The sequence below is a fragment of the Ovis aries genome, chromosome 12 (genome assembly GCF_016772045.2).
Source record: "Ovis aries strain OAR_USU_Benz2616 breed Rambouillet chromosome 12, ARS-UI_Ramb_v3.0, whole genome shotgun sequence".
Taxonomy (NCBI): domain Eukaryota; kingdom Metazoa; phylum Chordata; class Mammalia; order Artiodactyla; family Bovidae; genus Ovis; species Ovis aries.
Window position 1 is genome coordinate 32,902,665 of NC_056065.1, and position 18,223 is coordinate 32,920,887.

General features: G+C 45.3%; 2 protein-coding genes across 20 annotated transcripts in view; one reads left to right on the forward strand and one right to left on the reverse strand.

Moving 5' to 3' along the window:
- Window positions 1-6,693, forward strand: part of AKT3 (AKT serine/threonine kinase 3) — a 281,577-nt gene extending 274,884 nt beyond the window's left edge. For 4 of the 5 annotated variants that reach the window (XM_060396454.1, XM_042257196.1, XM_042257197.1 and 1 more), the window contains one exon: window positions 1,135-6,693. In XM_060396454.1, the coding sequence (XP_060252437.1) occupies window positions 1,135-1,220 (86 nt within the window). In that variant the 3' untranslated portion in view covers window positions 1,221-6,693. The remainder of the gene's footprint in view (window positions 1-1,134) is intronic. The other variant, XR_009595810.1, reaches the window with a different exon arrangement.
- The window catches only part of SDCCAG8 (SHH signaling and ciliogenesis regulator SDCCAG8), a 242,374-nt gene continuing 230,453 nt past the window's right edge, over window positions 6,303-18,223 (reverse strand). For 7 of the 15 annotated variants that reach the window (XM_012187193.4, XM_060396448.1, XM_042257193.1 and 4 more), the window contains 2 exons: window positions 16,514-16,640; window positions 6,303-6,655 (listed from right to left, as the gene is read on the reverse strand). In XM_012187193.4, the coding sequence (XP_012042583.1) occupies window positions 6,626-6,655; window positions 16,514-16,640 (157 nt within the window). In that variant the 3' untranslated portion in view covers window positions 6,303-6,625. Of the gene's footprint in view, window positions 16,641-18,223 lie in introns of all 15 variants that reach the window. The other 8 variants (XM_060396451.1, XM_060396450.1, XM_012187191.4 and 5 more) reach the window with 3 other exon arrangements.

Below are 18,223 nucleotides of genomic sequence, written 5' to 3' on the forward strand. Positions count from 1 at the left end.
TATTTCCTATATATATTTGAGGAAAGGGAATTATTTTGCTCAAAGGAAAGAAGGTTGGGTATTTGAAAGACTCTCACTTATTTTATATAGGATAGCATATGACCAAAGGCATTTTGAGTGGACAGAGGGATTTAATGGGGCACCTCCCCTACAGACAGTGAGCCCCGAGGACAGGAGGGACTTTGTTCAGAGCCCAGAGCAGATCACAGGGAACGTTGTGGGCCAAGTGACTGAATTCATGACCCAGAGAAGGAAGAGCATTTTGACACTGCAAGATTTTAATCATCAGATAGTTATGGGAAAAGGTTGGGTGAGCCTTTGTAATCTGCAAATGCAAGAAAAAGAGAGGAGCAGAGGGAGGAACTGCTTAAAACAGTCTCTCCATGCCTTTCAAATCTTCCAGTCTGTTTCCTGACGAACTAGTGCCTACGATGCTGACATCTTTTCCTCTCTTTCCTTGACCCACTCTCTTTATTCTGTCTAGTCTAAGGTTTTATCATAGAAAAATTAGGACCGGTGAGTTAGAGCAGGTATTAGATGTAAAGAATGTAAAATCTTAACCATGTAATCAGGGGCTCAGATGAAATGGAATCACAAATAAACTTAATTTTGCAATCACACCGAAAGTGCCATGAAGAAGAAATACAAGCATTTCAAGACACTGATATTGAAAATATTAGCAGATAACTTTGAGTGCCATTGGATTCTTTGACTTTATAATTTTGACCAGCATGATATCATGAAATTAAAGGTAACTGAAGATCGTCTGTTCCTTTTTATTTAAAAAAATTTTTTCCATTTATTTAATTGGAGGCTAATTACACTATTGTGGTAGTTTTTGCCATACATTGACATGAATCTTTTCTTCCATAGTTTTTCACGGTTTTGAGTCTTGAAATGTTAGTGTCACGAAGGAAATGATTTGATAGTATTATTTCTTCATAGATTATATGTTTGAAAATGAGATGGTTTTTGAGGTAAGTGTATCCATTGTATGTTCTATTGAGAGACACAAGTTTCTGGGAGCATTAGCCTCTGTTAATCTTTATTATATTTGGAGTTAGAGCTACATAGACCAGAGATTATGTTGCAAAAAATTAACATAAAATTAAAATAGCTATTTCCTGCCCACAGATGATGAGGACGGTATGGACTGCATGGACAATGAGAGGCGGCCGCACTTCCCTCAATTTTCCTACTCTGCAAGTGGACGAGAATAAGTCTCTTTACTTCTGCTACTTCACTGTCATCTTAGGTTTATTACTGAAAATGATTCCTGGACATCACAGCAGTCCTAACTCTTACAAATGCAGGAGCACCTTCAGACATCCCAGACCAGTCCAAGGTCTTCACCCCTCGCCGCCTTTCACCCACATGAGAATACACATATACGCAGACACCCTCGACATTTTTGTTTTTGCATGAAATTGTATCTCAGTCTTAAGGTCTCATGCTGTTGCTGCTACTGTCTTACTATTATAGCAACTTTAAGAGGTAATTTTACAATCTTTGAAAGTCATGAGCCCACCATTGTTCATTTGTGCACCAACTGTCATCTTTTGATCTTTTAATTTTTGTTTTTCCCTAACAGTGAAGGCTAAATGATTCTAGGTACATTTTTTAACTTTCTAGACGATAAATCAAAAACTAATTAGACTAAGAAGATTTAGTTTTTAATTCAGAACAAGCAACTGTGGAAGCGTGGTGATGTGCATATGCAGAATCTTAGTAAAGCATTTCAGCTGAGTGCATAAACTAGGTATGTATCAGTAAGATCCGGCTGGAATTCATTAGGAAGCATTTGAGAGAAGGACTGAACAACTGTTAAGATAGGCAGATACATTTATAAATTTAAATTCCTGTTCAGTACTGCAGAGGAAGCCTGGTGTTCCACGTGGATGTCCAGATTTCACAGGCTCTTATTGGCAAAGGAACATTGTTCTGCCAAGGAAGGAGGCATGTGCACAGCAGAGTAGATGACTTAAGGGTCTCCGATATGATTTGCACCAGAGAGCATTTTATTTCCCCTGTGCTTGGAAACCTCTTCCCCTTCCTGATATTATCACCTCTGATGGCTGAAGAATGTAGACAGGTGTAACGATCCTGTTTTTCACCAAAATCTGTATACCGAGGTGAACAGGTGTTCACCTCATTTGTTTCGATTTGTTTTACTTTCAGTTTTACGTGAAATAGCTTTTTCTCAGATGTTAAAACTTCGAATGTCCTTTTATGATTTTGTTTATATTGCAGTAGTATTTATTTTGTAGTGATGAGAACTGTATGTCATGTCAGCAAATGCAGCTCCAACTTACATAACATAGACTTACTGCAGTTTCTTTTGACCCATGTGCAAGGAATGTACACGCTGGTGAGACTCATGCACTTTTTCTCCTGTGTAAAAAAATTTTTGATGAGGCTCTGAAATTGTACATATAGATTAGAATTTGGCTTTGGGAGAAGAGATGCTGTCATTCAACCCCTTGGTGCTAAAAATGAGAAACCTTCAACTATCTATGCCAAGGGGTGGAAACAAATGGATGTTATATTTGCTATTTTGAGAACTGAAAGGTTATGATGGCCTGGCAACATAATATAATGAAGAAAATTGAGACCTGGATGATGAGAAGTGGACTTTATTTTGCAAAATGAACACATCTCAAGTATTTACAAAGTGGGTAGTAAAGGATAAGGACCTGGTGTGTTTATTCTGATCATGGTACATTTATCACTGAATTAAGCCATCAGGGAGAAAAACAAAACAAAAAAGAACACCTCTGACTTTTCTTTTTCTGTATATACTCATGTCCTCAAATTCCAACACTTCTCACTGAAAGGGGACATGTATGCAAACCTCATCTTTCTCTTTCATTAATGATGATCTTCAGATTAAACCCTTTGGTGCTAGGAGCTGACATTTTCCAAAGCAGCCTATGAAGTCCAGGGGGCAGGGGGCCCTTGTGGCAAGCTGGAGGCCTCCTGACTCCATGGAGCCATCGTGGAGATGTATTTTAGTTAAACTATCTGACAGCTCCCAAATGGAAGACTACAGCGTGCCGTAGTGTTATGATTGCATTGTATGAAAGAGCAAGTGACTTTCTAAGTGGGATGAATCATATTCATATGCAGATGTCTTAGCCTCTTGATGCTGGAAGTGTGGGTTTATAGACATGAAACCACTGCTGGCGGTGGGTGGACCACTGGGACTGACAGGGGGTTAAAGGGCATTTTACTAAGGCAGCTAAGACATATTCAAACATAGATTTTATCCTAATTTTTCATATCTCTATCTGAGTAAAGTTCATCCTTAGTACTGAGTAGGAAGTTACAGTCAATGATAGTTCACTCTTACTTACACATATAGCTCAACTTTTTTTTTTTTCCACTTGGAATTATGTTGAATGTTTCACTTTGACAAGGAAGTAGACTAGAAGGTATGTCCTGTAAGTTGTCTTGCATCCAGTATATAAAAAAGAAACAGGCGAGAGGAAGAGAGGAAAGCTGAGACTGGCTGGCATTCAGAGCATTCATTTCTTCAGAGGGAACGTATAATACCATACACTAAGCACACAGATGGTTCTGGTTTTTGGTTGTTTTGTTTTTTTTCCCCCCAAATCGTAAGGTGATTGCCGTGACCTTGGCCAAGGACACTTCCTACGGACTAATGACAGCGTCGACTGTGCTCCAGGGTGGGCACTCTGTACAGCCGGCTCTCCGGGCCCAGCTGGTGTCTGGGGCTTAGTCTCGTATCCCCTGTGAGATTCCGTTAGTGTCACATAAGGTGTTTTCTTGGCTTCGATTTTGAGAATCCCTTACTTTCATTCCCTGATCTCAGTCAGCTGACATGGAAATACAAGAGACAAATAGAAACTGCATATAGGAGATTCTAAAACTTCCCTCATCTGCCCATAGTTGAAGTTTTGGATTCTGGCAGATGGAAAGGCCTGAACCTGGAGTCACTCTGTTGGAATAGCGGGAGTTCAGGCTTTGCAGACTCATTCCTGTACCGACTCTCACGAAGTCTGCCTCTTGGCCGTAATGCAGCCATCTTGGAGAAAAATTGGCTGTTTCTGCGTGGATTTCTGGCAGGGCTGCTCAGAGCTTTGCTTTCCACACTAACTTCATAGCATTATTCCAGTGTTTCCCATTTCCCATACCCGATCTCCAGCTTCTCAAAGCTGACTGTTCTTGCAGGGGCCACTTGCTTCTCTTAGAGTCCATAGTAAGGGCCTTCCTTACTAACTGCAGGGTCTTTCTCTTACACGTCAGTGTACACACTTTGCTGCTACTGTTTGTACTGTCTACAGTAGAATTTCCTTATCTTGCTCCTGGTAGTGCATTACAGGCAAGCATGAAATGTAAAGTATTTATTTAAATAAAAAGAAAAGCCTCTAAATTGGTAATGGAATTACCTCCCTGTAGCTTTACAGTTTGTGACATTTCTCGACCTTGCTAGTTCTTTCATTAGATCCGCACAAGATCTAGTCATCTGGGTAAGGATTTTAAGCAGACGCAACTACGAACCCAAGAAACTGTATTTACTCTTACTGTTGGTCATACTAAAACTGTTTCTTTCCTTAAGTATATGACCCACAAGGATGTGAAATAACTACAAGAAACTGTTTTTGTACACTGTACATCCTTAGTATTTTTACACGTATATGATAGGGACGCACATTATTTTCCTTCGTACAGACAGCTTAAATAAAGCACTATGTCAATCTGCTACTTCTCTGTTTCTTGTCGTTGGATGTGGTTCTGTAATCTCAGAAAATTAAATATCCTTCTTTTCTGAAAAGATGTAGTAGGTCCACCTGGTATTACCGCATTCTAGGAAACAGGAAAGTATGTAAATTTCTTGTAGGTCAGAAAACACACAGGATTATTTTACTACTTCAATAAAATGGCAATAGTGCAACTGTACAAAAAGGCTGCTTCCAAAGGGGGGATGCTGACTTCTCAGCAGTGGGTCTAGAAGAGATCTGTGAAGCTGGAGGTTGATCTTTGTGGAGATTTGTTAAGCCCCTAATAGTCCTCACATCAGGTGGTTTGACCCCAGAATTCTTAAGGAGTGTAGCTCATCAGCAGTGTCTTCCTAATAATGTGTTGCTCTGCATACTTCCTTTCTTAAGAGTATATTTTTAAAACTTCATGGCAGATTAACCAACATAGAAATGGATAATAGATGGGTAGGATGGTTGGACTACAGTCTGATTTACCTAGGGTCATTTTGGATGGGGCCTTTTTCTGATTTTACCTCATAAACCTACTATTGATGAAACTTGGCTTTGCTCCTGTGACTAAGCCAGATAGAGGAACGGCTTTGGGACCAAAGTTGGTCAAGCATGTATGTGTGTGTCACACAGCCAAACTGGAGGGCATTCTAACATGTGCTCTTCTCTCAAAACCACTGGGGTTGACAGATCCAGGAGGCTTACATAAAGTGACCTCTATAATTCTTTAAAGGTGCTATATTTTTAGAATATTGTATAATTTATTTACTGTCCCTGAAACAGAATTAGGGACAATTAATATATCTTACGTGACAACCTTTATGTCTAGCACAGTTGATGAAATCAAGAAAACTTCTGAATCTGAATAGAAGTTCTGTTCTTTCAGGCTTGAACCTTGTCCATGCTCAACAGACTCGGATGGTCTTTGCGGGTGTATCATCCCACCGCCTCCGGAGCCTAGTCCACATCCATCTGAGAGGCCATGATGGTGATGTGATGACGGTGATGATAGATCTGTGCCAGGGAGAACGGCCCGAGGTTAGGGACTTGTCCCGACTGCAGCCTTGTCATCCTCAAGGACAACATAACACTTTCAGTGCCCATTTTTATTACTTTGAAGCATTCGAGGGCTTAATTGTGTATAGTAGAAATACTATTTTAAACTAAAATAATGATCTGTGTACAGATGTTTGATAGAACTTAAGTAAATTTTGTAATTTCACTGAGTACGTTTTTAGGCTCCTCTCAGTTACTCATATTGAAGGAAAAACATGACACCACCAAGCCAAAGATGCTTTTTGTCTGTTTTTGTTGTTAACAGAGTGGAGAGGATAATGCTTAGTGCTTCCTGGTGTCTTCTGATTGTGCACAAATGAGCACGATGATAAACAGTGGAGTCTTATGAGATGTTGATCAAGAGGAAATAAAGTTGAAGGATAATATGTATAGATCACCAAGAGGGAAAGAAACATGTATGGTAGGAAAAAGGTTTGGTCCTTAATACCCTTTAGCCTAGTTAAAAATATGTGCCTTTTTTTGGTGTGTTTTTTCCATATAAAGGAAACATTTCAATTCGAGTCTTCAAAAAATTCATTTATTGAAATTCGTATGTGTAACAGAGCATACAAATGAGCAGATATAAAAACATAGTAACTTCAAGCCTTTTCTGAAAACATACACCGGGAGGTCTCCTCATCTAGTGTCAGACTTCAGCTCCAGCCCGTCCATCCTGCAGGGACCACTTGGCAACGAATGTGGCGGCGACGACGCAGCCCACCACAGTCTGAGGTGGGGTCCACTGGGAAGGTCGCGGTGCATTGTGGCATATTACGTACAAATCAGATGAATGTAAATATCTCTTTGTAAATCATTTATTTCACTCTGTTTCATCCAGGTCAGCAATCAGATTGTGGCATGCTGGGTAACTGGAAAAAAATGATAATAAAAAGTAAGTTTAAATAGATCATGTTCTTCAATGTGATTTGTCTTCTTGCTGATTTAGTGACCTCTTTCCAAGTTTTTGGAGAAAATCCTTTTGCAAAAAAATACAGTTATATGTAACCAGTCGTATGAAAAGTCTATAGGTGTGTAAGGTGGACCCTTATTTTAATGTTCTAAATGTGAAAACAAGCTATATTCCAGACAATTGTGTGTCTGAAGACAGGAAATAGGCAAAGATCCATCTCTTCCCCTGTGAACAGGAGAAAGGAGACACGGATTTGTGCCAGGAACTGTTTACTGAAAACTGCTCAGAATTAGAGGAAAACTAGACCAAAAAAATCCCAGGGTGTAGACTAAGTGTCCCAAAGAAATTCCTGGTGAAATGATACAAGCTAACACCTCCAAATGTTTAAATGCAGTGTGTTTTATCACATATAAAGGCATTTTCATATGGAAACCACCTCCCACATGCTGGAAGAAGGAACTTGGTAGATGTGGTCTCTTGGTTTTAAACAGGAATAAATGTTTCAAAACTAGCTCATGAGGGTTGGGTTGAGGGAGTCGCAGGTTAGTGAAGTACTGAACACTGCTGCCTGTCCTGGCTGACTTGGCTGTTCAGATAAGTTTAAACCATGTCAGAAACCACTGGAAATAATTAACATCGCACAAGACATGTATGCCTTGTGTGGGAAGATGACTTGCCCTCTAGGAGTGTGAAGTCACCAGGATGATGGGGACTAGATAGAGGGCTAAGATGATAACTACCGAATCCCAGTTTTCACTTCAAGAGACAAATGGGAAGGTAATGCAGGGATCTGGGCCCATCTGGTCTCTGTGTGGCTGCGTGAGAGTCATCTCCAAGAGAAGCAAGTGGGCTCTACACTCCCCAACAAAGATTGCCTGCGCTGGACAGGGTTCCTGCCTACCCAGCTTAAGCCACTATTACTTGTGGAGGATTTCCAAGATAGGACAGTGAGTGAAACCAAGATTAGTTTGCACAAGAAAAATACGAAAAATAATCAGTTGCCTTTTTAAAAAAAAAAGAGAAAATGTTCACTTGTCAAGTAGATTTCCCAGGGTGAGACACTCGTGATTTTTTAACGAGCAGGTCTAATGCTCAAGTTTATAAATTTTGACACGGTGATTAGAGCGTCAGGTGTGCACCCCCAGCCACACACAGCGGCAGGCCCCAGGCATGGTGGGGAAGTGTGTGGGGTCTGTATGTGGCTCTCTGGGGGCTGGGGAAGTGGATGGGCCCTCTTCTGTGGTGCACACAGGGCTCCTGGAGGGCCACAGGGAGGCCAGGGAGCCCCAAAGCCCTGCCACTGCAGAAAGAGTGCCCATTTGCATCAAACACATGATCTCCATGAGCCAACTGGCCTTCTAGTCCTGACAGAAATGATCAGTGAATGATGGGCTTGAATGGCTCACCTGTCCCCTAGCTAGGCAGACTGCCTGCCCACCATGTGCTCTGGAGAGGGTGGCTTACTTTCTAACTTTAGAGATTCAAGGACATCGTTGACTACAAGGATAAGTATAAACCACAACAGACACATTTCAAAAAAAAAATTTCAAACTTGAGGTAGAAAACACAACACCTATAATGGGAACAACACAGGACAGTAAAGACCTTAAGTAGAAGGCAACCATGCTGCAGAATTTTTTCAAACCCAGGTTCCAGGAAACAGGTGTTTCTCACATGAGTCTCTTCAGTTCCCGCCAGGAACTGACCGCCACCCGGCCCATTCCTGCTAGTGCTCCTGCAGGGGTCAACCTGAGATTCCTGGGAGCAATCAAAGGTTTTCTCTTTCATTTGGTTTTGCAAAGCCCTGTATTCCTCCCCACTTTCATATCACAGAACTTCCTGTTCACTGCCTGATGCATCACGAGCACTCGGCAAATGTGACTGAATGAATAATTTACCCTGTAATGTCATTGTCTTCCTGCTAACCAGCTCTTGGTGTCACCCTCAGATGGCTGGATGGCTGGATCTTTAGCAAAGAATGTTTCTTGGTTCTTCCCCCTAACCGTGACCATGTCCAGAGAGAGAGAAGCTTTAGTTACTGCCAACATCTGGCTCCTCCCTGCTTGGCTCAGGTGGTAAAGAATCTGCCTGCAATGCAAGAGACCCAGGTTCAATCCCTGGGTTGGGAATATACCCTGGAGAAGGAAATGGCAACCCACTCCAGTATTCTTGCCTGGAGAATTCCTGTGAACGGAAGAGCCCTACAGTCCGTGGGGTCACAAAGAGTTGGATACGACTGAGCAGCTAACACTGCACTACCAACAGCCACTCATCTGCCATCACTTAGGATGTCAGCCGTGCCTAGTTCCAGAAAGGGGGCTCATCGTCCACACCACAGTGGTCATGGTCTGGCTGTGTGTTCCAGTGGGACACAGCCAGCGTGAACTGTGGCTGGGGCCCTCAGCCACCCTCTTCCCATCACGGTGCCTTCAGACTTGTCGCCAGGGCCCCTTGCCGTGGCCCCGGGGTGCTGCGGCCACACCTGCAGTTGTTGATGGCTGCCCCCTAGAGGGCAGAGGGCTGACAGCCCCCTGGCAGCTGCTCCTCTGAAGGGTTGTCCACAGATGACATAAATGCCCCCCAACCGCAAGCCCAGTATCACTGACTCATTTTTCTTTTTAAACACGAATGGAGCCTTCTCTCCACAAACCCTGACTTGTGTGTCTAATTTTTTACTGAAGTTTAACTTAAATCAGAGTTTAAAAAATGAGTCTCTCTGGGTGATCTGAACTGTTTCCCAATCAACACCCACACCTGGGGTCCAACCCAGCCTTCTCTGTTTTCCTCCCAAGCCTGTGGCTCAGGGATGCTGCAGCACCAGCGAGGCCTCACAGGGATGCTCAGAGCTCGGCCTGCCCCGTGTTTCCATCTGTCTCTTCTCTACGCGTCTCCATGTGGCCTCTTAGCAGCCCCTCCAAGTGGAATATCTCCCCTTCTGGCTCCCTCCTTTGCTCATGTGTACATCTTCTGTCTCTGTTTGACCAGGATTTAAAAAAAAAAAAAAAAACCTGTTCCTCAAGCCTCTGGGCGGAAAAGCATCTATTTTTAACTCAAGAGGACAGAACCCCTCCCTCCCCCAGCCTCCATGTTGGGTATTTCAGAGCTCGGCCTCAGTTGACAGAGCTCCAGGGAAGCCTCCAGTACCTGCCTCGTGCTGCCCCCACTTTGGGAGCCAGGCTACAGCTCTGTAGCTGCTCAGCTGGGGTTGAGCTCCAGGGCGCTGCCTGGGAGAGAAGACCCCCATCTCCCTCTTGCATGCAGCCCAAGGCCCAGGGAATGAACACCAGTCTCTGGAAGTTTGTTCTCCTGCCCATTCATTTCCCAGCTCTACTCACTCCACCTCTCTGGGCCTGATTTTTCCACCTGTGCAGAAAGATGTTAAATGATTTCTCTAAGTGGCATCTTCAAGCGTACAGTGACCTCAGTGCCACCCCGGTAGGTGCTCTCTTCTGGGCTCTGGTAATGCAGAGAGCTCCCTTTTTAAAGGAAGCTGGTTCTATTACTGATTTTTTTTTTTTTTTAACCAGAAATTGACTGATGGACTGATGTGGAAGCTAAAAACTTAACTGAAGTGGTCCAGAACTGAGATTTGAATGCAGGCAGTTTGACCTCAAAGTCCAGGCTCTTTTTAATGTTATTCCAACCAACTTAATGAAAGAGCCACCAAGTTTGGTGTTTGTGGGATTAAGCAGCAGTCAAATATATCAGGCAACCTGGACTATATAAGCCACGTGACCTATGGATGGTCATTAACTTGTCCTCCCTGGTCCTTCTGTGGAACTCTGTGGACACGCAGCTCAGACGTGACCACTGACCTGTTAGAAGGCAGTTCTCTGCCAACACAGGGCTCACGGTTGCAGACTCCAGGTTAAGAGGGGCCTGCCTCTGCCCTGCACAAGTCACCGAAGCTCTGGCTGAACTGCCTTCCCCTCCGGCTGGCGCAGCTGCCAGATGGGCAGGAGTTCACAGCAAGGTCGCCGCAGACCCTCATTTTATTCTTCCCCCATGGCTGCCCGGCTGGGCCCCAGACAATGAAAGCTCTGTGGCAGTCAGAGTTCAAGCTCCATTTTCCCTGAACTCTGGGGCCTGGGTTTGCTGCCTGTGGGCTCCAACATAGGAAAAGAACTAGAGAAGCTAGAAGATGGCACCAGTAGAGGCAGGACAGACTTTCTTGCAGAAAGAAGGTGAAGACAGTGATTCCTTAGCTTCCTGGAAAATAGCACCTCGACGTGGACTTGGGACTTGAGACATGAGGGGAAGGCAGGGGACCCCATGCGCAGACAGGAGTGGTCAGGTGGGAGGACCCACTGGCCAATGGCTAGCATCTGCTCGCCATCTCTTCCCCAGAGCACACTCGAACACGTGCGACGGATCCTGCCACAGTCCATGGGATCCCGACTTTGTCATCTTCCAGCTTTCTTGAATCCCATGAGTCACGAGAAACTTCCCCTGCACATGGGCAGGGGTCTGTGTTTTGTACGAACCGTGTTTCCATGGTAAATAGATTTTTAAGAATTTCCCAAAGGACAGACAGTGTCACCAACAGCAGAGAGTGGAGCCTCTGGCTGCCTCATGTTTGAAAGCGTTAAAAATAAAGACAACATTGACATTTGGGGTTGTAATGTGACGGAATTACAGTCTTTTAAAGGCAAGAACCACTTATCTACACTACATGTAATATTCAGTGTTTTGTTCACTTGTCTAATTGGATTAAAATATTTAGCTCCCTTTAAAATCTTGATTGTGAATTTATATTGCAAAATGTAATGTCTGACTCGGGAAGCAATAAGTGGAGCAAATGTATCTGAAGCAATGTTAAATTCAATGTATTTTTCTTCCATAAGTCTTATTCTGAAATTATTCACTCTTGGACAAAGTGAACTGTTAGCAGAAGAGCAAGTTTGGCTTCAATAAAGCTGTATGCACTTTTCAATATTAATTACACACAGGGCCTTCAGTTGAAAAAAAGAAAAAGTTAAACTATGCTATCTGAGTTGCTTGAGGAAGCTTCCCTGAGGGTCACAAGACCCCTATGTTAGAAATGTGGCACCAGGGGGTCTTACGTCATTCTTTTACAACACTCAGGCAGCAGGGAGTTAATGACATTTTAGCTGCATATGTTCAAGTTTATTTAAAAAAATATGCAAGTCACTTCGGTTGACAGTGTCTTGTACACAGTTTTGAAAGAATCAGGGCAAACTTTAACAGAGTCAGTTTTTATTTGAAAAATATTTTCTGGGAATGTATCAGTGTTTATTTTTGAGACTGACAATTCGGGTGAAAATCAGGATAAAAACAAAAAAACAACAATTTGGTTGAAATCAAATTGTTTGTTTTCATCTATTTAGAATTCTTTCCAAAAAAATCTTGGTTCAGGAGGAGGCTTTTTAATTTATTTTATTCAGTGTATTTGCTGTTCTATCAAGCACCATCTGTCCTGCAGGTAGCTAGCTTCATGAAAGTGCCGACTTAACTGGGTGAAGCCCCCCCGGGCTCAAGGAAGGCCCACCACAGATTCTGTGGACACCTCCAAGTCTCTGCCGGGTGACCCTACAGCTTGCTTTGCAGGCACTCGAGGGAGCTGAGCCGAGCTCCCTGGAGCTCACGTTTCTGAAGGCTCCCCCCTCCCTTTCCTTCAGGTCACAAACGGGCCTTTCCTTCCTTTGTCATCTGCTGTCTTTGTTTCTTGTGCTTGTTTTCAGCTCTCTTTATGAATCCTTTGGTGTAGCGAGATAATGTCCGTGATTTTGAATATAATCACATATGTCTGCTGGATCCATACACAAGTTTAAATCAAATTAGAAAGTAAATTCACTGCCAAAAATGCTCAAAAGTCATAGGGCCAACTGATTAATCACCCATCAGTCAGCTTCAGATGCTGTTTTCTAAACTGTGTAAGTGACGCATCTAAAGGGACTACAAAGACATCCCTCCCAGACTGAACACTGAGGATGGAGTCAAGCAGTCTGTTGGGACAGAGCTATCAGAGAATGCAAATCAGCTGAAACCATATCCACCACCAGAGAAATATACAAATAAAATAATCTTGGTATAAATGACATCCTCTAAGTGGACAGATAATTTCCATCCTCTCCCATCTCTCAGATGCCATTCTCCCCAAGAAAAGACTCTAATTTCCTTACCAGCTGGAGCCACCCTTCCTGGCCAGATGTTAGAGCCCCAGGCCCTGGGTCACAGACCTCTGACCCGGCTCCCAGCTGTCAGCCCTTACCAAAACTCCTCTGGGACCCAAGTTCCACATACTAGACACCCCCACAACCCCCACCGACCACAGGCACTACCACAGAGCCAGTCCTCTACTGGTCCCTGAAAAGAACAGAGGAGAATCGTGTTTGCAGTGTAAAGCTGGGTTAGTGCTTTCACGTCTCTTATTTCTCCCGAAGAACTAACATAGCATTTCATGATGTTTTAAAAGCTACTTTTCCAGAAATTTTTTCTCCAAGAGGGAAGCAGGAGATTCATAAAGCCCTTGTTTTTCATCAGTCCTAAACTGAGAACAAGTCAGAAAAGCAGCCTTGAACTTGGTGGTCAGCAGACTGAGCCATGTCCACTGGTCCTAGCTCTCGCTGGACCGGCCACCACAAGCCAGCAGTGCTTCAGAGGAGATAGGAGCTCTCACGGCCAGAAAACGTCACAGCCGCAGTTAGGACTGTGACCATCGGCCAGGCGTGTTGTTGTGCATCTTCCAGAAGTTCAGCAGAAACAATTCAGAATAATAAAGCCTTCTGAACAGGCTAGATGTTTCCTGTCGGAGGCCACAGGCCAACCCGAACTTGTCATCTGCCTCGGCACAGGACCGAGGCATAGGAGCAAATTGGAGGGATGTGACTCAGCTTTAGAGCAGCTGCCCAGGCCAGAAAATATCCATTCTCTTGTGAGAATTCAATGGATAGAGATTTTTAGAGGCTGACGTGCAAAATTAAGTTATCGTGCTTAATTCATCCAGGCTGGGAAAATGGAAGCCTTTAGCTAAACCACCCTGGAACCAGAGATAAACCAGAGGACTCTCTCTGGGAGAAAGGTGAGTGTGGACGTGGCGTGTCTGGTCACTCCAGAACCCTCAGGAGGCAGCAGGCACCCTCTGAATACCTGCTGTGGACAAACAGCATCCTCAAGGCCTCATCGGAAGCTAAATACAACAGTTCAAGTTCATTTTGGGGCAAAAATAGGTCCAAACACCACACTCGGGTACAAAGGGTAGGCTTTGATTTAGAGAGTAGAAGCCTGCCTGGGCTTCTGCCTCGTCTTTGAACACTAGGACTTGCTACTGAAAGCCAGGATTTTCTTGACCAAATTTCCTTTGTCATGCCCACGTTAAAATGACTCCAAATGTAATATCTGAATCTGAAAGATCCCTTTACAGACGAGCCAGATGGGCCAGTATCAGATAGCATAGGATGTCAAATCATTTCTGTTGCTTCAGGCAAAGGGAGAAAAAAAAGCTTTGCTGATTTTTCTGAAGAATTTTGAAGAATTTATCTTTTTTTCTTTTTTAAAATGCATTTTACAGAAATTTCACAATCCATTTGGCAATTATTGGGTTTTTTTAAAGCCCTGGATGAGATTTCTAAGCATCGATGATCCGTGTTAAGTTCTAAGTGGACTGTAAGGTAGGCAGATGGGGAGTTAAAAAGGCAAACCCCAGAGGATAACGATCTGGCCCAGAGTGGAGAGGAGGCTGCCACATGCTTGGAGCTTGTGTGCAAGACTCTCCACAGCCCACATTCTGAAGTCCTTCTCGGCTCTCAGAGGCCAGGAGCTCCACTCATGCCCTGAGTTTCTCCAGCTGCCTGGAGGCCCGATGGCCCCAACCTGTGGCTGGCACCACCCAGGCCCCCCCTCCTTTGAGGGCCAGCCAGCACTCCCCGACCCCACCATGAGGACCTGCCCAGAAAGCTGAGTTCTGGTCGTGGTCGGGCCACACAAGTGCAGGACGAGGTACCCGGGCACGTCGGAGGGGCAGGGTGACAGGAGTGCACATCATTCCATGGCCGCCGCCCCACAGGATCTCTGTCCGACCTGTGCTTCTCCCGGGACCTTCTCCAGTTTGAGAAAGAGAGAGGAAAAGAAAACCCCTGACATTTCTTCGCCTGCAATCCGCCAGAGAGCCTGCCACGCACCTCACAGCCGCCCTCGTTGGCTTTCCAGTGTCCCTTTGAGTTAGGCTGGTAGGCAGAGGTGGACACTGAGGCTTAGAAGAGACTTCAACTTGTCCAGGCCCTAGTGACAGGGATGCACTCTGGACTCGTTCTCTGTTCTTTCTGCCTCCCAACACTTTCAGAGGCTCTCAATCCCTAGTGTCTTCCAGAATTCTCCAAACAGCTTGTTACAATGCAGATTCCTGGGCCCTGCTCCCAGAGATGCTGTCTGGTGTGTGTGGGGAGAGGCCCTGGGACCCATGTTCCTGGATGACCGTGTGACTGTAGGGCGTGTAGAACAGCCTCTTGGGAGCAGACAGTGCAGGTGTGTCTCCAGCCCAGGGCCTGAGCTCAGTGACTGGTTCCTGGAGGTGCTCACTCACTCTGTGGAACCACTGAGGACTTTGCAGGTGGGGTCTGGTGAGCTGAGTGGGAAAAATCACTCAGAGGACAGTGGCTCCTCAATACCCTGCCCAGAAAGGGTACGGTAAGGGTAAGGTAATACCCAGAAAGGGTATTTGGGCTCATGGTCATTTTGGAAATAGAATGAGACGACTTCTCATCATTTTCACTTCCAGATGCATTTTCCCCATTGATTATTCCGAGCACTTCCTGCATGGCATCCCACAGGCACTCGTGGAGCACCCCGGCGCACTCCTGATTAGAGGCTGAGGCCTCGGCCAGCCCGTGGACCACCTCCTCATCCTAACTGACTACTCAATGGGGTAAAAAGCCCAGCCTCTTAGACAGGAAGAGAAGCAATGTGGGAAAAGATGGTTTCATTCCATCCTCCAACTCCATTGCCCCTGCCGCTGGCCACAGACCTAACCTGAACAGGGAAAGTCTGGATCATGGAGTCAGACTTCAGCTCCGTTTTCAGTGTCCCTACTTGCTAGCTGTATGCGTTTGTTTGAGTCTCAGTTTCCCTATCTGTAAGACAGAGACAATAATCAATCTTGCAGGCGTGTTCAAGGATAGAGGGAGTTAATGTGTGTTATCTACGTAACATTTCCACACCCTCTGCAAGCACTCCAGGCATTAGCTCAATTACCAATCAGCTGTTTTAAAACAAGACTCCTACATTCTGTTCACAAGGACTCCCCTAATTGGGAGCATGCCTTTCCTCCACCACTACCATATGTAAAAGAGATCGCCAGTGGAAATTAGCTGGGTGACTTGGGGAACTCAAACCGAGGTTCTGTAACAACCTAGAGGTGTGGGAAAGGGTGGGAGGTGGGAGGTTCAAGAGGGAAGGGACATACGTGTAGTTAGTTAGTGTTAGTCGCTCAATCGTGTCCAGCTCTTTTGCAACCCCATGGACTGTAGCCTGTCAGGCTCCTCCGTCCACGGAGTTCTCCAGGCAAGAATACTGGAGTGGGTAGCCATTCTCTTCTCCAGGGGAGCTTCCCAACCCAGGGATTGAACCCAGGTCTCTTACGTTGCAGACAGATTTTTTTTTTTTACCATCTGAGCCACCAGGGAAGCCCAGTATACATATGTATACTTATGGTTAATTCATGCCGAATTATGGCAGAAACCAAAGCAATATTGTAAAACAATTATCCTCCCATTAAAAATAAAAATCTTAAAAAAGGATAAGGAAAAGACCACGTGCACCCCAGTGAGTCCTCCGGTGGGTGAGGTGCCATGCACGGTACCTGGGATCTCAGATGTCCCACCTCTTCCGATAGGCTCTGTCTCTCCAGCAGAAGCTGGTTCTGCTTGTTGAGGAGCTGCACCAGCTGCTGGGCCGTGGCCTGGCTGTGCTTGTCTAGCTGCTTCAGCCTGGAGAAAAATCCAGCACAGAATTAGAGACGGGTTCTGAGAACTTGGGGACAAAGACATTCACTGGCTCCCTGTATTCCCCTGATTTGGGTGTGGGAGGGAAGCTCCTGACAGTGAACTAGAAGCTGGAGGTCAGAGGCACCTGGACGCCCTCCTGCAGGGGAATGGAATTTTATCAAATGTGGAAGGGAATTGCGAGTCTTTTCAGTGAGTTGTTATTTAGGGAGCACACAGATAAAACTGAAGAAAAACTCAAACCTTAAACTCACAGAGCTCAAAGATGAGGGGGCCTGAGTGCCTCCATTGTTCAGTGGGAAACGTCTCTGGCAGGCTGGAGCAGACGGCCGGCCCCGGCTGGGGATGTGGGCGAGGGAAGGCGGAAACACTGAACTAAGGGTTTTCCATTATTAATCACTCAGTCAATCACGAGCTCCGGCATCGCTGACCAGATGTCTTTAAAGATCCTATATTTGTCATTCTGCTGATGGACTCTCCCCTCCAGACTTGCTAATTCACTCAAACTATTATCCACATTTGTCCAAAGACGGCTTCCTACAACCAGTAGCACACTCACCCGTGGAAATGCAGGCCTTGGATTAAATTTAGACTTGAACAACTACCGAGAACTGGTCTGTGAAGAAGTTGGGTAGGTCATATGCCCTTCCTCATGGTCCTCATGGACCATGCAGCAGTGAAATTAAGCACCAGCAGTGAAATTAAGTTCTATTTTCACAGGAAAACTCCAGGCTACATATCCCACAGTGAGTCAAGAAATTCGAAGTCTGTTCTGCAGACACTGGGCTCAACCCACCCTCAGTTCAAGCTCTCTGATGGCTGCGTTTTGGGGGGTGTGGTGCTTTGAGCACAACTGAATATCTGCGAGGACAGACATTTAGGACTCAGGGAGCAATGGGTAGACTTGTTTGCTAAAAGTGATTCAGCATCTGGAGACAGGTAAACCTAAAACTGCACCCTGGGCAACCTAACAGTGGTCTAGCACTTGACTCACACTGGCCTCAGATTCCTCTGCTGCCTGCAACCCTCCCCACTTCCCAGGTGGCACCTACTGCCTGACCCGCCCCCTTCTCGAGCTCCGGGTGGTTGTTCAAGCTGCCCCTCCAGGCACACTTACTGCAACCCAGGCCACATCCCTGCACTCTCCTAAGAACTCTCCGTGCCGCTCCTCTGAATTCCACGTTGCAAGGATGAGAGGTCTGAACTGAAGATACTGGGGCAGGCATCTAGCAGGCACCGCACATGCTCTTCTGGTAGGAGCCAGCTCTGGCTATGCCCACAAGCCTATGCCCCACCCCCTGCCCACGGCTGCTTCTGGAGAGAGCAAGGACCAAGGACAAGGCTTAGTTACTCCTTCCTGTGTTTGTAGCTGCCTAGGACCAGGTTCCCCTGATGGCTCGGATGGTAAAGAATCTGCCTGCAATGGAGGAGACCTGGGTTTGATCCCTGGGTCATGAAGATCCTTTGGAGAAGGGAATGACAACCCATTCCAGTATTCTTGCCTGGAGAATCCCATGGACAGAGGAGCCTGGCAGGCTGCAGTCTATAGGGTCACAAAGAGCCAGATA